At 36.4% G+C, this 23,511-nt stretch overlaps 1 protein-coding gene across 2 annotated transcripts; it reads left to right on the top strand.

Annotated features, from left to right (window-relative positions):
• The first annotated feature begins 929 nt into the window (after nucleotides 1-929).
• On the top strand, nucleotides 930-19,994 carry LOC149835321 (putative clathrin assembly protein At5g35200). 2 transcript variants are annotated; one of them, XM_090008386.1, is made up of 15 exons: nucleotides 942-1,197; nucleotides 1,346-1,415; nucleotides 1,528-1,625; nucleotides 2,916-3,057; nucleotides 3,138-3,238; nucleotides 4,400-4,483; nucleotides 4,620-4,670; nucleotides 4,899-4,964; nucleotides 5,038-5,103; nucleotides 5,204-5,284; nucleotides 5,419-5,499; nucleotides 6,909-7,073; nucleotides 7,171-7,246; nucleotides 7,327-7,433; nucleotides 19,370-19,994. In XM_090008386.1, the coding sequence occupies exons 1-15, from the start codon at nucleotides 1,099-1,101 to the stop codon at nucleotides 19,721-19,723; spliced, it is 1,641 nt and encodes a 546-aa protein (XP_089864512.1). In that variant the 5' UTR covers nucleotides 942-1,098; the 3' UTR covers nucleotides 19,724-19,994. The 2 variants fall into 2 exon arrangements, with proteins under 2 accessions (XP_089864511.1, XP_089864512.1); XM_090008385.1 differs by lacking the exon at nucleotides 4,899-4,964 and having other exon boundaries at nucleotides 930-1,197.
• Nucleotides 19,995-23,511: the final 3,517 nt, after the last annotated feature.

Raw genomic sequence — 23,511 nt, 5'->3', positions numbered from 1 at the left:
GGCAAGGCTGGGTTTGGGCCGGAGCAAGATTAGAAACTCTTTCGGATCCGAATAAAATGGATCCTAGACCGATGCGGAGGACATGTAGGTCATTTAGGGCAAAAGACGCTGACCTTCTAGCGAAGAATGCGACTTCCCCAACTCTCGTACGCACGGAAAGGACATTTCTGTCAATCAAAGAACATCGATTTTCCAAGTCCACCGAGTCGACGTGTCGGATTCTCATTTGATGAGGAGGAAAACGTCAACCAATCATCATTCGGAGAGGTGGAAAGCGGACTGGACTGTACACCACGCGCGCCACCAACAAAAAGTAAAAAACAAAGAGCTACCGACACGGATGTGATTCAGACACGAAACATGAATGAATACTTGATTTTTTTTTAATAAAAAACAAGATATGAGAAAACGCATTTTTTTGAGTAATAACACTTAGAGATATAATTTCTGAATTATCAATATTCAATTATACGTGTAATAAATATGGTTGTTTATACAATCTAGAAGGAAACACTACATTTTACAAATTTTTTATATTTTTTATTTGGGATCTGACTCTATAAATGTGCTTTACATCTTTTGTTAACTAGAACATGAGTTTTGAGGCACAAAATCACAATTTAAAAAATCAGAAGCTCACAACGTATTAAAATTTTATAATTAAAAAAAATTATAGTTTTTTTACGAAGAAAAAAACAGATTATGCTTGCACAGTCGTTTTGTTCAAGATATATATACCAGAATCAAATATTATCTAAAAAATAACTAATAAAAATACAAAAACTACTGAAAATGTGATGGGTGATCTACTTCTTCATTATGTCGTGTCGCATCCCTTAGACACGGGAACTACCCAATCGTCGTCTCCTCGGGATTTTGAACGTTCATTTAATTTATTTGGACCAGCCAACCAACCACACCACACCACACCCCAATTCAACGCCACTAAAAGGGAGGAGGAGGAGGAGGCCGGCGTCGACCAACACTGTGACGAACAGTGGAACGCCTGAAAGTTTGCTGGAGGAGGAGTTTCCCGGCGAGTCGGGGGATCGTTCCGAGGGGTCTCCGGCTGAAGGAGTCGACCAGAGGAGGGAAGGGATGTCGAGCGGCGGGACGCAGCAGAGCCTGAGGAAGGCCCTCGGCGCCCTCAAGGACTCCACCACCGTCAGCCTCGCCAAGGTCAACAGCGACTTCGTGGTTAGGGTTTCTCTCTCTCTCTCTCTCTCTCACACACACACACACACACACACACACACGCACACACACACACACAGTTGATTTCTATCACCGATTCCTTTTCTTTACCTCTTGCTTTTGGGATTTGATTGTGTGGTTTTGTTAAAAGGATCTGGACGTTGCGATCGTGAAGGCGACGAATCACGTGGAGCGGCCGGCCAAAGAGAAGCACATTCAGGGTTAGGAAATTTCCCTTCCTTTTTTTAGTTTTAAGAATCGATTGTTAGGTTTTGGTTATGGGTTTCTTGTTTTATGGAGTTTGATTGTGGAAATTGTTTCCGTTTCCGGCAGCTATCTTCTCGGCAATTTCTGCTTCGAGGCCTAGGGCGGACGTCGCGTACTGCATTCACGCTCTTGCACGGCGGCTTGCTAAGACGCATAATTGGGCGGTATGCTGTCATGCACTCTCAATCCTGCGCTAGTTCTGTTGAATTGAGCAGTAATTCTTTCTGCGTAGTGTTTTTCGTGTGGAGAATCGGTTGGCTGGCTGTTTATTTCTTTCTCTACCTGCCAATTGTTGCTGCTGATGGATAAAAATGGTGAACTGGGCCTAAGACCTCCGATCCTAAGATCGATCAATGGAACCAAACAGTTGGGCGTCCTATCGGCGGACCTCCGACAGCTTAATTCAATTCAATTTTTGGTCACTGCATTTTGCTAATTACCTGCTTTTTGCAAAACTGAATTCTACTTGGTGCTTCACTCATCGATAGTGATGAATGCTGTTCAGATATATATGATTGGATCTACGTCTATCAAGGCCCAGATTTTGCAAAAGTAAGCAAGATATGGATGAGACATGAGATGCCATTTGTTGATTCCGTGTAAGTTGAGGATAATGGTGATGATGCAGTCGATGCCTACTTAGATGTATACTTCAGATTTCGGAGAGAAATTGTGGAACATGTCCTTTAACAAAACTCCTGAAACTAGAAAGCGTAGTGAAAAATGGGCCTCTACATTTTACATATAGAAAGATGATCTGGCACCCCAAATGTTTTTTTTTGTGGGCATCCTATTTTTTATTGAGTTGTAGGATTCAGATGGCATGCATTTGAATGCATAAACTTTTTGGCGATTGTGATCTTATCGTACCCTGCCAATCTTGTCATTGTCATTTTATTGGTTCAACCACTTGCAGTTTTGGACAATACAGCTAAATTGATAGATGTCCAATTATTTTTTGATGGCTTAGTGCTGACATGAAATGGAACTCAGGATTCTAGTAACAAGCAGCAGAGGGCTCTTCAATGCTGCTGACGTGCTCCCCACTGTCAAATGTGCTTATGGAAAAATGTTTCATCCATTGAGTTCCTTTTCTGAAAATAAGGGAACTTAAGAGGAAAGGATTCCCGTTAGCCTGCATGGTTTGGCCCGTATTTTACGAGTTTACACCATTTTTGTTATGCATGTTTAGAGCTTCTTAATTTAATTGTGGCTATTATTTTTCTCAAAGTAGACATCTGAACTCTGAAGTACCAGACTAATTGATCAACTGCTTTAATGTCCAATATGTTTTTTGTGAAACATAACTGATCAACGGAGTTGCTTTTATCTGAAAAGGCCACTATTAATGTTTGCCTCAAAATTGAACGAGAATCTGCTCCTTACTCTGGTCATGATTTTAAATTATCTGGGAACCAGCACCGTTATTGAATTAATGTGTGTTTGTGCCTCAGGTTGCACTAAAGACCCTTGTTGTTATTCATCGTGCTTTGAGGGAAGTAGATCCCACATTTCGTGAAGAACTTATAAATTACAGCCGAATTAAGGGTCATATGCTCAACTTGTCTCATTTTAAGGATGATTCAAGTCCAAATGGTAATCCACACTCTGAACAGTTCTCTTATTCCAATATTTAAGGCTTTTTTTGATTTTTCCTTTTGTCATCTTTTGATTAGCATGGGACCACTCTGCATGGGTGAGGCTTTATGCTTTGTTTCTAGAAGAGAGAATGGAATGCTTCCGTGTTCTCAAATATGACATTGAGACAGACCGACCGGTACACATTTTCATATAACCATTTTCTTTCCAATATCTTCATGCCTTCTCTTATGTCTATGAAAACTAATACAGATAGCTGCAGCATAAAAAGTCAGATGGTCTTTTCAAACTGCCTTTATTTTTCTGTCATAATTTCAATTAATGACAATTTGATATTTGGTATTCTTAGGCTATTTTTTTGTACCTGTTCTGTTGATTTATATGTTGTGAGCATTCAAGTTTTGTCACTCATGTTGCATTATCTTTTAATTGCATATGGTAATAAGCAACATCTCCATATATTATGGTTAGCAATAATACTTGATATTTTCTTTCTGAATGATGCAAAGTGCTTCATGTTCAAATCTCTATCCGATTCTCTTTCTTTGGAAACTTATCTTGAGATGTGGATGCTCTTGGACCTTGGAATAAATTGAGTTTCTTCTTGATAAAATGCCATTATTAGGCTAACTAATGCAACTTGCCACCATGGTATTTTAAGAATTGTTAGGGGTAGAAAAACTTGGTAAACATCTCTCTCTCTCTCTCTCTCTCTCTCTGGACACATGCACACATGCAGACACAGACGTGCATGCACACACACTTTGCTTGAGTGGTGTACTTGGCTCTCTAGGCACTTCGACTCCCAGAATTCACTTCCCAGCTGTACGTGATGCACACCTTTTGGTCCCATCTCCACTCTATTAACAGCTGGCATTGCTGATCTTCTCAAGTGTTTATTATTTTCTCAAGAAAAGCAACCTTATGTGAATGCTTTATGAATTAATTTTATTTCTAGTCATTCATGTTATTAATGCTATTTAAGATTTCATTTCAATGACATTCTGATCTCTTAATTGAACTAAATCCTTTGGCTGTCGATATGACATTTCTCTGTTTAAGGGAAATGGATAATTGATTAGGCAGAAAAGTGGGTTTAATTTATGAATTTTTCTTTTGTCAAAATTTTCCATTTCCCCTCCAATTTCAGTCAATAAACTTGAAGCTACTTCTTGGACTGTTCAAATAGTTTATGTTAAACATAGGAACCTGGAGGTTTGAGCTGCTAGCCTATTTGTGTCCGCATGCTTTTTGTTGTTTTGATTTATGTTGTTCAATGAAGCTTTGTTACATTAACCTAATAGACAACAATACATATGAACTGGAATTTTATTGGCAGAGAACAAGGGACTTGGACACAGTTGATTTATTTGATCAATTGCCTGCAATGCAACAGCTCCTTTTCCGACTTCTTGCTTGCCAGGTAAGAGTTTCACTAAATTTATAACTGCTTCACTTGGCTTTCGTACTCTGAGAGCATGTTTCGATAAAGCAAGTAGGATCAGTAGGCTTTGGTGTCGCTTTGACTGAAGAATCTTTTTTATTTGATGTTTCTGCAGCCACAAGGGGCATCTGTATATAATTTTGTCATCCAGTTAGCACTTTCAATGGTAAATAACTGCTGAATTATTTGGTATCTTAATGCTGTCCTTTTGTTGTATATTATGTTACATCTGCAACAATGCATCTATTTTATTTCTGAAGCTTTTTTATTAATTTGTGAAAAAGAAAAGGATTTATGCCAAGGGAAATAGTGATGGATGATGGATCTCTTCCTTGGTGATACTATTTAATCATCTCATGTCTCCTCATGTTCTTGTTCACATAATGTGGCTTAGGTTGCTCAAGAAAGCATAAAGATTTATAATGCCATTAGTGATGGCACTATCAATTTGGTTGATAAGGTAAATTTTGTGTCTGTAATTTACTTGTCTTGTGGTTACTTGAAGGATACATTGACATCTGATACTCTTTCAGTTCTTTGAGATGCAACACCATGATGCTGTCAGAGCTCTTGATATTTACCGAAGAGCAGGGCAGCAGGTACTTTTATCAGCATTATTTTACTATTTTTCTAAATTGTTACTTGTGTGAGATTAAAATCTCTCTCTCTCTCTCTCAACCCTTGTTTTATTAATTTCAGGCTGAAAGTTTGTCAAAATTTTATGAAGTATGTAAGGGCCTTGATGTTGGACGTGGAGAAAAGTTTATCAAGATTGAACAGGTCCTTTGTGTTCTTCTCTAGCCCTTTCTTTTGATACTTGAATTGTTTTTTGTTAAGACAAATCCATCAATTGGGTTTTCATTTGTTCAAGTCACAACCGATAGTTGACATTTAATTCCTGGTTATTAATGCAGCCACCTGCATCATTCCTCACAGCAATGGAGGAGTATGTGAAGGAAGCTCCACATGCTTCATCAGTCCACCGCAGGGATCTGGTACAGACTTAATTTCTCTTGCATCTATATATGCATCTGCATTTCTGATGTGAGGATCATGATGCTGCATGATGATTTCAAGTAGTGGATCTTGAATCTTGATGCTTGCTTCAAGTTAAAGTTGTTAGACGCAAGTATCCAATGAACTGCCTTTTGCTGGTAGGAAAACCAGTTGTATGGTAAAGTATCTAGCCTGGCCTAGGCCCTGGCACAATTTGCTTGGATATGGGTGCAAACTTTTTTCATTATGGCCTGGCCTGATCTTGCCTAGTCTGATTCGCATGCTACTTGTAACTGATTAGCACCAGCCATGGGCTTGAGCCAATAAGATCCACTCCTGTTCTAACATTGGGCTGGTTTTCCCCAAAGGTTGATACTCCCAAAACATTCCCATATAAAACTTCTTCTTCAAGTGAAAGATTAAATAAAATGAAATAAAATAAACAAGGGCATGAATAAGAGGCGCATTGAGGAAATCTTAAAAAAATGATAACATTGTTAGCATGTATATTTTTCTAATCATTCAAAAAGCTTGTCCAAATCTCGACAAGGGCATTACTTTTTAGGCTTTTCCTCTATGGATAGACCCTTTAAGTCATTTTCGTTTGTTTTTCTATTCATTAGCAGTTGCATATCATACAATCAACAATGCTGAATATGGGTTTGTTGCTTAGGCAGTTTCTTCTTGCTTAATCCACAGTGGAAAGAGAGCCCTTGATAGCTAGAGAAAAACCTTGGAAACTTACAAAATGTGAATTTCTGATTTTCATTTTTTAAATAAGGATTTCTTTGTCTAGTACATTTTCTGAAGGAATGTCCCCTTAATTGGTCTGGTACTGATACCTAGTGCTGCTGTGCAAGATATAGCACAGACTTAAAGCACTAAATGAGTAGTTACGTAAGTATGATCCCAGCCTAACCATAATCTTATGAGATTATTACACTGAAAAAACAAGAATACAAGTTAGAAGACATCCTGGAAACCAGCTTTCTGGCTTATTAAGGAATTATGTGCATTCTTTTCCCAAAATCTGCAAATAAACTTTCTCTACAGTATCAAGTTTACGTGTCAAATTTGTGGATTCTCACAAAAACAATAACTGAAAAATGGATTGTCATTGTGTTTATAATAACTGCACTGTAGATTTGCTAAATTTCAGAATTCTCTGATTGCCATAAAGCTGGTTTCCTGGTTATGGTCATATACTGCAATATCTCGTCATAGTCTAGTACCGGGATATAAACATTATGCCTGTTGAGCTGCATTCTTCAACTGTTTTCAGATTTGTGTTAAAAGTTTCATGAAGTGTTACATTTGTTTTTAATGTTTCCTCATAGCCATTCATGTACCTCATGCTACAGTCATTTAATCATAATGCAAGTCTTTTTCCCTTTTTTTGGGACCACAGGCAAGTGATGGAAAGGATGCTCCCAAAGCTGTTCTGGCTCTGGAGTATAAGAAGTTGCCAGAGTCTGAGGAAGTACAGGTGCAAGAGGCACCTGTTCCATCTCCACAACCAGTGGAAGAGCCAGTGAAAACAGAGATTCCTAAGTCTGAACAAGTTGATTTGTTGGTAATATTCATTTTGTCAATGTAACATTGTAAGATTGATACACTTTTCACTTTAGATGGAAGAATCCTAATGTCTCGTTTAATTAAATGGTTTCTAGGGATTGAATGGCTCCAAACCGGACACATCAGCTCTTGATGAGAAAAATGCTTTAGCACTCGCAATTGTTCCTGCTGGTTAGTTATTCAATGGACCTAGAGAAATTTATGATCACTTTATGCAAATAGGGTTAATATGCTTTGTTTTCTGTGAACAGACACGAAACCAACTGGTCCTGATTTGGCAACCACAACCACTGGCTGGGAGTTGGCACTTGTGACTACTCCAAGTACCAATGATGGTGCTTTAGTAGAAAGCAAGCTGGTAATGACCCCTACTTTTTAGCATTTGTGGCATTCTATAAAGGGCATAACAGAATATGTCGTTAATCATCCAAAATGAAGAAAGAAAAGAAGTTAAATCAGATTTTTTTAATAATTTTGATTTTAAAAGAAATTGGATTAGGGTTAGGTTGGTCTTTGCTTTAAGTTCATCCTAAACGGCCACACATCATTCAATTGCTGGAGTGTATTTTCAGTTGTTCATTCATTAGTTCCAGAAGTACAAATATTATCAAATACATGCCATTTTTTTCTCAACATATGGATTTGACGTTTTGAAAACTTCAATCAAATACACTGATAATTTCCAAGTAAATCTATAGTATCAATACTCCTATATCATAAAATAAGCATGTCAAACAATTTAATTTAAGGTTAGAACTAGGGATGCACACAAGCCGAGTTTGAGCCAAGCCTGGGCTGTTCAAATTCGGCTCGGTTCAAAATACCTCTGTCCAAGCTCGGCTCGAGCTTGAATGGTATTGTCTAGACTCAGCTTGGTTTTGAGCTCAAGCCGAGCCGAGCTTCAATAGCATTCCAAAAAAAAATGATCTTTTAAAATTTTTGGAGAAGGTGGGATTCAAACCCCAACCTCTTTCAACGTTTCACATGTGACCCACCACTAAGCCAAAGCTTGTATTTTGTTCATTGAGACCAAAAAAAATATATACATATTAAAAATCCTACAGATTAACGTAAAGCGGAAAAGGTAAAAATGGGATTCAAATTCGACAACTTTTGAGGAAAAACTAACACCCTACCCATTACGGTAGCAATGACTTTTTGATTTTTTCTACAAACAAATTATATATATACTTGTATCTGAGCCTTATCGAGCTCGTTTGGCCGATCAAGCTCGGCTCGTTTGTTCGTCCAAGCCTCATAGCCATGTACAAGCTCGATTCATTTAAAGCACGACCGAGCCTAGCTGAGCTAGACCGAGCTGGCTCAGTTCATTGTGCATCCTAGATGTCGTTACAATTTTGGAAAATTCATAAGCTTCAGTCCTCTCCAGTGTACTTGGACCTGGTTCATGCCAAATGGCTTAGTCTTTGTTGTGTTTTTAGTGGCTTCTTAATGTTATTTTTGGCAGTATGGAAAACCAAGGTTGTATGTATATCGTAACCCGCATTGTTCGGGCCTAAAATAAGATCCATATCGTAATGTAAAAAATCATAAATTAAAAAAAACCATAAAAATTCAGAAAAAATTAGCAAAAATTCTAAAAAATCATAACACACAAAACAATGATGAAATACACAAAATGCAACCATAAAATCACATGTGAAGCATTTGTCTCTATGAGCTACATAACATATTATCAATCATCAAATTTCATAAGAGCAATGCAAAATATTAAAATAGTAATATCTTAAATTAAGAACATGCTACAAGATTCATCAAAAGGCAAAAAACCAAGTTTATGAATACTTAACAGTTACAATTACAATACATAACTAAGTTTTAAGAAGTATACCATCAATCATCATTGTCATCATTATCTTCTTGTTCTTTTCCTCTTTCGACATTCAAATCATCTCCAATATACGTGTCGTCATCTACGTCCTGAGCTCCCTCCACGTTTATCCATTGAATGTCCTCATCATTGCTTCTTGAACCCATTCATCAAATACATCGAAGTTCTCTAAACTGCTGGGATCAAATTGTTCTTTGTGCCTCCTTTATAACAACTTTTGTATTTGCCTAAAAAGATAACACAAACATTTAAAATTAGTTGAGTTTTATATGCATAAAAAATATTAAATAACACATGAATATGACAAATAAACTTTATAATTTTAAAATTACCTTTGCCTCAGTCATAGGTTGTAGCGAACATACATGAGGTCATTGAGCTTTTTGTGCTCTTAATCTGTTTCTTTGCTTTGTATGAATCTACTCAGACACTCCAATTTTTTTTGCATCCACTTGCATTGCATGTTTGACTTATGATGCGAATAACAAAAGCTCTCAAGTTTGGAACATCACTTTCAAGCTTAGTCCACCACACGTCTGGAAAAAACAAGAAAATGAGAAGTCAGTGAGACAATAATTGATACAAATCATACAAAACATCATAACTAAATAACAATATGAAATTAAAATTGAAATAAACAAATAAATTACCTGGGCGCATTGTTGTACAATTTTACACTGTTACGGGTCTCCACATATCATACAATGCATTATCGTAAATTTTCATTTCCTTATGAATCTAATTTTGAATGACATAATCAGGATTCAACCTTTCAATGCAATCCAATAGACCCTTGTTGACTCCCCTGTCCATCTTAAGTGTAGGAGCATATCTAAATGCAAGATTTAAATAATATGTTGCAGCATTAAGAGGTTGATGAAGTTGTTCGGTTCACCTATGGTCAATGATGTTCCATATAGACAAATACATTGTTTTCTTTCCATTTAAATTATCTTTAATGACATCTTTTGCCTTATTCATGGCCTCATAGAGATAACCCATAGCTCGTCTATCTTTACTGTTAATCAATTGAAGCACCTTCACCAAAGGTATACTTATTCGCAACAACTTAACACACGAATCCCAAAATTCACTTATAAATACAATATCTATAATTTCTCTTAACTTTCTTTTTTGAGAATGGGGATATGCATTTCACTCATCTTCTATGTAGTCAAAAGCCTCGACTAGGCACCAACTAGTCGGTCTAGGCATAAGTAAAATGCCTGGGCTTTGCAATTCCTAGGTGGGTACCTTAAAATGTACCAATTTTGCCGACTAAGCACTGACTAAGGCGCCTAGTCGACGACTAAGCTGCCTTCGCCTAGGCACGAGGGCAGTTTAGTCATTTATTATTCTTATATATATTTTGTTATTTTTTGTATATATAATTATATATATGTGTGTGTGTGTTTGTGTGGTTTGTTTTGTGAAATCATGAAAACATGCTTAGTTATTATGTGTGTGTGTGTGTGTGTGTGTGCTACTTTGCTTTTGAGATTTTTTTTTGTGAAACATTTAAAGCATGCCCAGTTAATTTTAATTGATTATATTTTTTATATATGTGTGTTACTTTGTTTATGAAGAATTTTTCTATAAAAGCCTGTTAGTATTATGAATTATGTAATATGTTATTTATATATGTATGTGTTATTGTGCTTATGTGAAAGGTTAAAAGCATATTTTGTTGATTATACTGAATATTTATGAATAATTGAATATATATATATATATATATTGTAAGGTAGTATGCGGAAATATAAAGAATGCTTAATTCATTCACAATGTACTACAATGGACAAATACAAGAGAGAGAGAGAGAGAGAGAGAGAGAGAGAGAGAGGTCTACTATGGGACAATACAATAAGCCTTTAAAAGGCAGCACAATAAAAATAGCAAGAGTTTTTATTAGAGAAGAGCTTTAAAGCTTAAGGAATAAAGGGGGAGAGACCCCTATTTATACAAAAGAAATGAGGTGAAGAGGGGGCCATTGGGGACTCCCCATAGTGTCATTGGGAGCCCCCAACGACTCTAGGTGGGACCCCTTAATGATGTAAAAAAGGGAATTTAATATGAGAAAAATAAAAAATAGAAAAGACCTTATTTAATAACATAGTTGTTTTTAGAAACAACTATGTGAAATGATAAAAATGCCCCTATTGAGTATATATATACACATGTATTTTAACACCCCCCTCAAACTTTAGGGGAAGATGATCGAAAGTTTGCTAAAAAGAAAAATAAAATCGGGGAACCAAAAAAGCTTTAGTGAAGAAGTCCGCCAACTGATACTCAGATATTCATCACGAACATAGTGACGGTCCATCTTTATATGCTTGGTGCGCTCATGGAATGTGTGATTGTTGACTATATAAATTGCATTTTTGTTATCACAGCACAACTTCGGTAGAGGACAACGAGACTTTTTGTTGCTTCTTGCATCTCCAAGCAATTAAAGAATCTCTTAAAAAGACACAAAAATCAGTAGTTGAGATTCTATCATTAGGATTACCTCTCCAATCAACATCAGTATAAGCAAGTAAATTTAATGAAGAGGATGAATATATAAATAGCCCTTTAGTGATGGTATTTTTGATGTATCTGACGATCCGTAGCATGACACTCATATGCACAATTGTAGGAGCATGCTGAAACTGGCTAGCAGAGTGGACGACATGCGCAATATCCGGTCTGGTAATGAAAAGATAAGTGAGAGAACCAATGAGTTGTCTGTAGGGTGTGAGATCTTCTAGAACAACCCCATCCTCCGGTCTTAGTTTAGCATTGATCACTTCAGGAGTCTTCACCTTCTTGTCATCTGAAATTCCAGATTTAGTACATATATCTGCAGCAAGCTTCATTTGCGAAAATATATATCCTTTGGGAGAATATGCGACTTCAATTCTTAAGAAATATCTTAAGAATCCTAGGTCAGACATACAAAGCTATCTTTTAACATATTTTTAACATTACAAATACCAACTTGATCATTTTCTGTAATAATCATATCATCGATATAAAGTAAAAGAACAATAATACTAGTTCCTGCATTTTTTTACAAAGAGAGCAGTGTCAGTATAGCATGAACGAAAGCCCATATTAATCATGACATCACTAAATCTATCATACCAAGCCTTGGGAGCTTGCTTAAGACCATATAATGCTTTTAAAAGTTTAAGAGTTTGACCTTGTCCAATGTTAAATCCCGACGGAGGATCAATATAAACTTCATTTAGTCTTTCATTAGGAAAAACATTTTTAACATCTAATTGATATATAGGCCATTTTTTAGTTGATGCTACAACTATTAATGTTCTAACACTAGTCGTTATAGTTATAGGCGCAAAGGTTTCCTCATAGTCAATACTATATTCTTGTGAATATCCCTTAGCTACTAATCTTGCTTTATATTGTTCTAAATAACCATCACTTTTAGTCTTAATTTTAAAAACCCACCGGCACCCAATAGGTTTTTTTGTTAGGAGGGAGTTTAACTATTTTTCAAGTGTTAGCCTTTTTTAGAGCATCTAGTTCAATTTTCATGACTTCAATCCAATGTAGTGTATTTTTTGCTTGATTATAATATGTGGGCTTATGATATGAATGCAAAGTTATTAGACAAGCCCTATAATTAGGTGTAAGTAATTCATATAACACAAACTTATTGGGTGGAATGGATTCTCTAGAGGATCGCCTAAGAGAGGTTTTTTCTATAGATTCAGTATTTTGAGAAAGTTTTTCTAGAGCACTAATAGGTTTATCTTGTTCACGCTAGATATAAACTTGGAGATTTTTATCAATGATGTTATCACTACTTGGTGATTTTTCAATATTAGATACTCCATGGTGTGTATCATCCATTACTTCAAAATGATTCAAAGAATCATCATTCATATCTTCCGTTGGTGAAAGATCATATAAAAACATATAGTTAATTTCATCATCCTTATCAAAATTTTCACATGTTCATCTTCTAAGAATGTCACATCTTTTGAAGCATAAAGTTTATTATTTTTGTAATCAAAGCATCTATATCCTTTTTTATTTTCACCATATCCAAGGAAAACACATTCAATCGCCTTTGGAGACAACGTATCCCTTTTGTGCAAAAGAACAAAGTATTTGCAACAAAAAATAAGAAGGCGATTGAAATCGAGTGTAATGTTAAAAAGTTTTTCATAAGAAAAGATATTCTTTAAATTTGATGAAGGCATACGATTTATTAAATAGGTGAAATTTAAAACGACTTCGGTCCAAAAATTCTTAGGAATATTTTTAGAAATAAGCAATGTTCTAGCGGTTTCTATAATATGCCTATGTTTTATTTTCACTAGCCCGTTTTGTTGTAGAGTTTTAGGACATGACCTTTGATGACAAATTTCATTTTGCTTCAAATAATCTTGAAAATCATTGAATAGGTAGCTTCAAATTGAAAATCATTGAATAGGTATTCTCTCTCTAATCGGATCTAAGAATGGATATGCTACTTTGAAATTGATTTTGATTTTTCATGCAAAATTCTTCGAAGAAATAAAAAACTTTCAATTTAAGATTAAGAAAATAAATCCATACATATCTAGTAAAGTCATCGATGAATGTTACGTAATATGAATAATCACCTTTAGATATAATCGGAGATGAACCCCAAACATCCGAGTGCACCAATTCAAAAGGTCTTATTGAGGTAAATGTTCTAGTTGAAAATGAAATAAACTTCATTTTTTTAAAAATACAATCTTTGTAATTTATATCTTTTTCTTTACAAAATTTGTTTCCAAAAAGAAAAAGATAACATTTTAGAGTAACTTGGATGTACAAGTCTTTTATGCCAAGTTTCAATACTTTTATCTTGGATACAAGTACAAAAGAATTTGTAGGGAGAGTCATGATCCATGTAGTAGAGGTCTCCCTTCTTATGGCTTTGTCCAATTCGCTTCCCGGACTGGAGATCCTGCACAAAGCAACTATTAGATGAGAAAAATATTTTACATTCATGATACCATGTAAGGAAGTATGCGAAAATATAAAGAATGCTTAATGCATTCACAATGTCCTACAATGGACAAATACAAGATAGAGAGATAAGAGAGAAGTCCACTATGGGACAATACAACAAGCCTTTAAAAGGCAACACAATAAAAATAAGAAGAGTTTTTATTAGAGAAGAGCTCTAAAGCTTAAGGAATACAAGGGGGAGAGACCCCTATTTATACAAAACAAATGAGGTGAAGAGGGGGCCATTGAGGGCTCCCTATAGTGTCGTTGGGAGACCCCAACAGTCATATTTATGACCGCTGGGGGTCCCAACGGCTCTATGTGGGACCCCTAATGATATAAAAAAGGGAATTTAAAAAGAGAGAAATAAAAAAGTAAAAAATAGAAAATACCTTATTTAATAACATAGTTGTTTCTAGAAACAATTGTGAAATGATAAAAAATACCCCTATCAGGTATTTTATATATATATATATATATATATATATATATATATGTGTGTGTGTGTGTACAATTATACTTATGTATATTTTGGCTATGTATATTAATATATTTTGTGAAAGCATGTGTAATTTTGTACTTGTGTAATTAAAACATCTTATTAGTAAAAAAATTAAACGTATTTTTATGTATATTTTGCATACTTTTTTATATTTTAATTAGGGTATCGACTATTCCCGCCTAGGCCTCGACTTGTCTTTTTAGGGTTCTACCGACTAGGCATCGCCTAGCACTTTTGACTACATAGCTCATCTGAAGAAAGCATATTTTTAAGTGCACTTTTATTCTTTACAAGACTCTGCCTGACAAAAAATTCGTAGTAATTCTAGTATCTACGCCACGAATCAACTCGGTACCATTAGTATACTTTCTCATTAAGCTCAAAACCCATGCATGATTATAAATAAATTTTGTAATTTCTTGGCAGCATTCAATTGTATGTCGTATCTCATCCATGCTGCCAATGTCTTCAAGCATGAGGTCTATGCAATGGGTAGCACACGGGGTTCAAAAGAATGGCATTTAATTTTTTGTCAAGTCTTTAGCTATTGCTCTATAATTCGCTGCATTATCAGTAATGAACTGTATAATGTTTTGAGGTTGAACCTCTTCCACAACCTATTCAAAAACTCTTAGCAATAGGCGTATTAGACAAATTAATTGATTTTAAAAACATGGTTCCTTTTCGGCAATAAACAAGAAAATTTACTCTCTGTCTACCCATTTGCCATGATGTTAATAAGCCTTCACTTCATTCACATTAGCATCTACAATCTTTCCTCTCAAAGCATGATATAAATGCATCTTATATCTAGGACTAATATTGGTTATGACATCTGCCATGACCTGAAAATGAAATGAATTTGCCACATTAAAAGGAACGTAGGCATCATAAAACCATTTTTCAACCACGACATTCGTCTGCTCATCTAAATGTAGAGGAGTTATAGCAGTACGAATGTTGGGCTGCACCCCAGGGACAATCCTAGGAAGAAAAAAACTCTTAATAGAGCCTCTAGATCTACCTCTTCTTGAAGAACTCCCTCCTCCTCCTCTTCTTTTTGTGCCCGCAACACTACTACTACTAGCACCGGTCACACCTTTTCTCTTTGCTACAAAACTTCCTACTTCTGATGCTACGTTATGGGTTGTAGGATAAAAAATAGGGAGCTTATATTAGTCATCCCAAAGTTGCACATACCTCAGTTATGCCTCACTCATACCTTTTTCTCTCAAACCAGTAAGTAATTGCTAGCATTTTCATGGTATTCGACAAAGTCCTTGACATGCAGACCACAACATTTAGATGTATCCCAACTAAATAATGCTTCAACTGAAAGATACCACCTGAAATAACAATACGACAATAGTTGCACTCGATTTTCAACCGGTTTTCACTCTTTATTCTAGTGCTCCATTGCCATGCCTGATCATTTGATGCCATCTTCCACCCAAAAAGCTCAATAAGAAGCAAAAAGAAGGTTTTTTTTTACCTTAACCCATTTCCTTTGAGTAGAAAAATGGTGGAAATGCACTCTTGATAAAATCGCAAAAGTCCTCTTTCTTGTACATTGATCGGCCCCCAAATCGCTCTCATGAGTCCTAAGGTGCTCTAATGGCCTCTACACAAATGAGGGAGTTGGCCCTCAAGACATCTTTATGACCCAAAAATAAAAAAATTATGTTTTAGCCCTTTTTAAAGTGCGTCGAGTATATATCGTACGATACGGGCATGTATCATACGATACATATTATACACACTTGTATCGCGATACTGAGTGCATATCGTATCGATTTTTTTCATAGTAATAATACGTGTATCGTCCTGGATCATACACTACGGTACGATATAGACAACCTTGTTTAAAGCTATAAGGGAATTATAGTGTTTTCAATTACCTAGGGTGTTACTTCTGTGATATCACAGAAGAATGAAGCTCACTTTGTTTGCTTTTGAATTGTGTGGACTATCTTGAGTGATTTAGCTGGTGGTTGGATGTATTTATTTTGAGCACTTGTTCATGTTCATTTTAAACAGCCAAACATTATGTAAGCCACTGATATCCTTTTCTACAACATTGTATAAATGTCAAAGCAATGCTGGGAGATTGCTGCACCAAATGGAAGACAACATTAATATCACTAAAAGAGTTCAATCACTTGTAATATTGTGGGGCTCTAAAAGTATTTGCAAAGATATTGTTTGATAAAAGCTCTATAAAAAGAGATTTGTTCAAATCTTTTAAATTGATTGTTCAATCCAGGAAACATATATTCAGTGCTATAACTTCCTGATACCCTGCCAGTATGTGTTATAGAAAAGAACATAATTTTTAAGTTACAAATGACTTTATATCCTTCCAAGTCCCTGCTTTATTATAGTTTTTAGGAGTGAATGTTCCTTATGAAAATTTCCCATATGACGTCAATTCACATTACAGGCATTGAAATATAGAGTAACATGGGTATAGGTGACGGTTCATGAATTTGGAATGGCATTTATTAAATCTAGATGAATTTGATCCATAGATCTTGCCAGTCTGTTTTTTTTTTTTGATAAGATGCCAGTGTGTTATTGAAAATTAGTGTGCCTAAAGTTTGCCAGTCTATGTGGGCTTATATTTCTCTATGCAAGTGCGCCAAAGCTGGTAAAATTTTTGGTGCAGATTTCCTTACACATTTATATGGGCATACATGTTTGATGGATGGAAAAGGATTTGTTTAGCTAGTGGTGAAATTTACATGTTTTGACATGGGCACGGAAGCTAAAATGGAGTGTCCTGTTAGCAGAAGTGTCAACCTTAGATTTGTTGCATGTGCACTTACGACAATCATTTCAGCCTTAAATCTTGAAAAACAAAGGTGATGTTTTTGGGATGTCCAAACACCTTAAGTAACGGAGTTGCAACATCTAGCAATGGAACTGTTGCCTTTGGTGTTCTAGAGACCTCTTGTAGAAGATGAAGGTGCAAAACATGGTTTGTAAGGGACTGAATAAATCTAGTGAAATATGTTACAAGTTACAACCATTATTACTAGAAGTTGGTACATATTCGTGGAAACCCATTTCCTTCAAAGCTACTCTCAAAACTAGAAGTTAGGTACTTTGAAAAATCACTTCCTCATGTCATGGGGTGGCATGCTTTCAAGGAAATGGGAATCATGTTTTTAAACATCAAAAACATAGTTTCATTAAAAGGTAATAGACTTGTATTACTGAAAAATTGTGATTCCTATAGCAAGAAATCTGTAGTTTTAATAGAATTCAACAATATTCTACTGAAAAGAATAACTCAGGCAAAAATGCTCAATTTTTTTGCTTATTATAAGAACATGTACCCCCTTGTGTACTTATGCATATTATTTATAGACTTTTATGCTAAAGTTCATATATTCTTTGTTACTTATTATGGTACTAACCACTTGATTTTTTTGGATTCAAGACATTAATACCAGTTTCCTTGTTTGTATTCAATGGATGTATAATAGGCTAATTTTATAATCATATAGTTGAAAATAAGAAAATTATTTTAGATATCATGAATTTTTTAATATAAAAATTTAGTTAACCTTGGATAATGGCAATACCATATGGCATGATAAATTTGGCCTTGTTTACTTTTGAACGTACAAAAACTTTCTAATTCACCTCTCAAATGCTTCTTATTTCCTTTTAGCTTTCCACTTTGCATTGACCTATAAAAGTTCTGCATTCTCACTTCCACTCCCATGTCTAGCAATTTCTATGTAACCACGGATTACTTCTGAAAGGGTGCCACACAGGTACTGGTACTGGTACTGGTACTGGTACTGGTATTGGTACTTGAGTGGGTATGGGTCAAACAAGTTTTGGGTTCGCCCCAATCCAGACCTGAATCTTTTACTTGTTTTCGTCCATATTGAGGTGCATAAAGGCTTATTTTTATCCATTATTGTAAGGTGTTATATATATATATACATGTGACATGGATCAACTTTGGTTAAAACCAGAGTTACCGGAAGCTTCTTAGGTAGGTGGGAAGCTCGCTTCGGAAGCGCGATACTCCTCGCTTTCAAAACTTCATGGGAAGCTCGATTCCCCACGCTTCTTCTACGCTTCTCATAGACATGGTCTATGCATACTATATACTTCTCACGTTTCTTTTCACCTTTTTCATGTATTTTCTCTCACGCTTTGACTCACTTTTCATGTACTTTCTTTAAATTGGTAACCATCATTGTTAGATTTTAACAAAAATTTAACTCTTTTACTGAAAAATCATGAAATATAAGAATGATCAATTTTATTGCAGTTTTTATTTGTTTCTTGTTTGATTCCATACTGCTTCATTTTTTATTCATATTTCGCTTTTAAATTGAAATTTCCTTTGTATGAATTTTAAAATGCCTCGCTTCCGCTTCCTAGTTTGGCAACCTTGGTTAAAACTGAGCTTGAAATCCCTTAAATAGTGAACAATCAAAGTTTTGTAAGGTTTTGTCAAGTTATGTTTTTTGCTGTAATTAATTGCTACCGACAATAGCTGCAAGTAAGGCCTTGAAAACTAAATTATAGGCCCATCGGCAGACAGGACCAAAAGATAAATTGGATAGCATCTCAAACAATAGGTTGCATATATCATGTAAAACATCAAGATTGAGTTCAGTGGTTGCTGTTAGCTTAAATTACCCCGAGTAATGAAGAAAAAGGTGTTGCATAGAGAAATATAAAACGATGAACAAGTTTCCAACAAAACCTGTGCATGTCCACACACTGACACACACGTCCACACTTGTTCCGTGCCTCTTTTTCTTCCAGTCCTTTTACCAACTTCCCTGAAAAGTTCCACACTGCAGATATATTTTACTTCAGCATCCCCACTTTTTTTCCTGCTTTTGGTCTTTAAATTCATCATCCACTTCTAGACCAATTCCTGTGGCATATCATAATGCCCTTTAGTTGCAAGTAGGCTGGAGGATTGGACAGGCTTACGTTGGATAGCTTATATGATGATGCCACTTCCAGAAGAGCAAACCAAAATGGAAGCTACCAGCCATGGCAGGAGGCTTCAAATCCCTTTGAGATTCAGCGTACTGCTCATGATCCATTTTATGCATCGAATATGGTTGCTCCACCTCAAGCTGTCCAGATGGCAGCTTTGGCGCAGCAGCAGCAGGCCCTCATGTTTCAGCAGCAGATGATGCTTGGCCAACAGCAGCAGCCTCTCAATCCATTTGGTAATCCATATGGTGGCATTGGAGTTCACCCCTATGGCTCACCCATGCCTGTTCCAGCTTATAATTCATATGGTACCCTGATTTAGGCCACTCGGGGGAGGTTGAGAGAGAGAGAGAGATGCAGTTTACAAGATGGGGATAATGTGGTGCTGTGGATGAGAGAGAGAGGGGTGTATAATATCATTCAGTTGTACGAATGCCTGTGGTGAGAGGGCATTGATTTGTTGTGGAGAGGACTCTTTGAATTGAACGCGAATAAGGGGATGCCGGTTACCAATTGGATTCATCCCCAATGGTAATATTTGTACTATGTATTCCTTCCGTTGGGTAAATTATATGCCATCTGTATTTGATTTCTCTCACATTCTATATATATATATATTATTGAAAATGCCTAGTTCTCATATTTCCAGTATCCCCAAGGCCACTATACTATGTTAATTAAAAATATGTGAACTGGACTGCGAGATTTTTATGGTTTGTTTTTTGTTTGTTACTTAAATTTCACTGTATGGATGTGATCTGTATGCTTGGATTTATAGAAACTGGCTATTGGTTCATGAGCAATATTTTTTAAGTCTTGAAAATCAACAGCTTATAATTTTTGTAAAAATATTAAATCATCCAAAAATGGTATTTTGTGTTTGAAAATACATGATTCAAAAGTAAATTCCTAAAAATGGACCATGCCAAACACACCTGCAGGGTCGGATTTGCAAAAAATGTATTGGAAATACTTAGTTGACACTCCAGTTCACGTATTTTCGATTCCGTATTCTTGTAGCCCTATATATATATATAGTTGGTTGTATTTATGATTGACTGATTTGTTTTTGGGTCACATCTAACATTATAGATATGATTTACATGTTTTTTTAATAAGGACTGGTTTTGGATTGCTGAAATCCGACTTATATATAGTTTTTTCCAGATACAAAAAATGATGGCTACAAATCCATCTATTTTTCCTAACTAAAAAAAAACACATTTTTCTTAGAAAAAATATGATCAAAGGGTCGATGCCAATTAATTTGACCAATGCTGAATGCATGTATGAGGTTAGATTGAGTCGAAATAACTTGCATCATGAGATTCCAATTAGGTTTAGCTTCCTTACTATTGCTAATTGTATAAAAGAGGGTTGACGTTAGTGGCAACTCTAGCTACATCCCATGATCATGAGTCTTTAAGAAAGAAGGAATGAAGAAATAGGACTTGTAAAGCCGGCCCTATGTAGTTAGAAAAAGGATTAATTATGACGATGATATATGAATATGTGCCATCGGGTACCTAATCCACAATAGGCTCAGCCAGACCCAAACAGTTAATCAAGTTGGAGCTCCAGTCCGAGGGGCCAAAAAAAAAAACCACGCCCCGGTCCCACTTCTACTCTAATACCCAGAGCCGTACTTGTGTTTTATGGGGCCTGAGGCGGAGGGAAAAAATAGGCCCCCTATTAATAGTAGGAGTTCGGGGCAGCGCCTCTAATTTTTTTTTAAAGAATCAAAATAACAATAAAATTTGCATTCACATTAAACAAATATAATATAAGCTTCGAACCTTTTCTAAACAAATGGGAAGCTCTGGCCTTAAAAATGGGCCCCTAAAATTTTTTTGGCCCAAGCCTCATTGGCCTCTTGACAGGTCCGGCTCTGCTAATACCCATACACATGGCCATGGGATTGGGTCACGACCCAGTCTGAAGCCTCATAAGAACTGGGTTGAGCTGACTGCAGGTCCAACCCAATGTGCGTGTGTGTGATATGAATCTGTGCAGTGGCACCACGAATTTAGTATTATTGAGTAATACTCGTGCATTTTGGAGTAAATCTCGCTAAAGAAATGACTTTAGGGCCTGTTTAGGATAGGTAGCTGGGATGGGCGTTTATGGAGTTTATGCATTTGAGAAAGTGGCAGCTGCTTTGCCAGCTTTGTAGCTGCCAAATAAATCCTTTAGTGTAAATACAAAGGAGAAAGGGTCTCACTTCCCATCCCAAATGCATAAACGCCCATCCTAGCGCCGAGATTCTACATGGGACTACTATGGGCGTTTGACCAAGATTTTTCCTCGGGAACACTAAATGCATAAACACCCATCCCAGCGCCCAGATTCCAAACAGGCCCTTATCATACCAATGGGGGTTCTGCTTGTCTGGTAGGAGCAGCTACTGCACGTCACCTTGCATTGGGACGTTGCAGGTTCAAAACCAATGGTATAGTTGTATAGCTGGCATGGGTCTGCCTAACTCCAACTTGCCTTTCCAAAAAAAAGAAAAGAAATGGCTTTGTCATGGTTCATTTACTCTAGAGCACACTTTGAGCTTATTCAGTATTAGAAATGCAGTTTAAGGAAAGATGACAGTAAAAAGTGAGGATTGCACCCTAATATAATTTAGAAATAAGGGTTTTAGCATACAAATTATTGGATGTAGTATACGATTTGTAATAAATGGACTATGATAAACTGTGATTAACACAGCCCTATCTACTGGAAAATGCATGAATAGGTTAAAGTAGGGCTAGGTCATTTTAAAAGGCTATTTAACCCAAACCTACCCAGCCTAGTTCTATTAGTTAGGCTGACTCAAACTTGGATTCTCTAGTGCACACCCAGCTCAAACTTAAGCTCATTCCAGTCGGCTAACTGGAAACTCATAGGGTTCTTGACCTAATATCCACCTGTATTGAAAAAAGTAGTTACAATTGTGTGTTGCCACATGATCAACCTCAAAAGCCCCTCAGATTGCTCCGGCTACTTTGCCACATAAACACCCTCTGGGTTGACCGAGTGGTAGCGGGCCTGGGGCGAAGGTGTTGGCCCCTTTGTCTCAAGTTCGACTCTCACCGGATGTGTGGATGCCTTTTCTTGGTAGGCCCGGTAAGAGCTTGGGTATCGGTAACCTCACACTGAGTTGGAGAATTTAGAAAAAGTGTGTTGCCACATAAATTTTGTTTTTACTATTCAAGCGGGGGGGGGGGGGGGGGTTATGTGCAAGCTACTGCATAGCATAGTCCCCGGGGGCAAGGGTCCTAGCCTCGGAGTTTTCCGCTGCAAGCACGGCGATCATAGGTATGACAGGCTGAGCCAACACGACCAGATCTTAGGGGGGTGGTTTCTTCTAGCTATAAATTTAAAAAAAAATGAGGGATAGCCCTTTTGGAATTTGAACCGTTTGTGGTGTGAGTATGATCCCGTCCAATTCACCAAGTTAATCGGCGAGTTTGCCAGACTTGAAGCCCTAAAAAGTTTGGTATGCACATGAACTAGATTGAAAGTTTAGTGGGTATTTGAAAAATTCTCTTACTATATAAGTCAGTATTTGAAATGTGTTTATAAGAAGGCAGCTAATTGCAATAATTAAAAACTTGGACGGTGTTTTGTAATTTTATCTTTAAAATAGACATTCAATTGAAAGTTTGTACTTAAACAACATGATAAGCAGTAAATCCCATTAGAAATCTAAACCACAACAAACAAGCTAAAACAGAAAAAAAACAGGAAAGCCAGTCGAAACTCGAAAGAAGCAAAAAGCAGAGAACACAACAGAATGAAAAGAAGTTGCATCACTGTACAACTCTACAACATGATAAGCAGTAAATCCCATTAGAAGTCTAAACCACAACAAACAAGCTAAAAGCCTAAAACAGAAAAAAACAGGAAAGCCAGTCGAAACTCGAAAGAAGCAAAAAGCAGAGAACACAACAGAATAAAAAGAAGTTGCATCACTGTACAACTCTACCACATGGTGGTGGGAGATTCACCTAACGTACTTGTAATTTTATCAAATCCCATCAATAAAGCAGCAGAGGATTATCCCTTCTGCTGCTGCATCAACTCTCCCACAGTGATCACCTGAACCACCCTCTTGCCACA

This window comes from Nuphar pumila, chromosome 6 (assembly GCF_984573655.1).
Source record: "Nuphar pumila chromosome 6, dmNupPumi1.hap1.1, whole genome shotgun sequence".
Lineage (NCBI taxonomy): Eukaryota > Viridiplantae > Streptophyta > Magnoliopsida > Nymphaeales > Nymphaeaceae > Nuphar > Nuphar pumila.
This window is presented reverse-complemented; position numbering and strand designations above follow the sequence as displayed.

Coding starts and splice junctions, on each gene's coding strand:
- LOC149835321 (XM_090008386.1), top strand. CDS start 1,099: ATGTCGAGCGGCGGGACGCAGCAGAGCCTGAGGAAGGCCCTCGGCGCC. Junction 1,198..1,345: donor AGGTCAACAGCGACTTCGTG/GTTAGGGTTTCT, acceptor TTTTGTTAAAAG/GATCTGGACGTTGCGATCGT. Junction 1,626..2,915: donor CTAAGACGCATAATTGGGCG/GTATGCTGTCAT, acceptor TTTGTGCCTCAG/GTTGCACTAAAGACCCTTGT.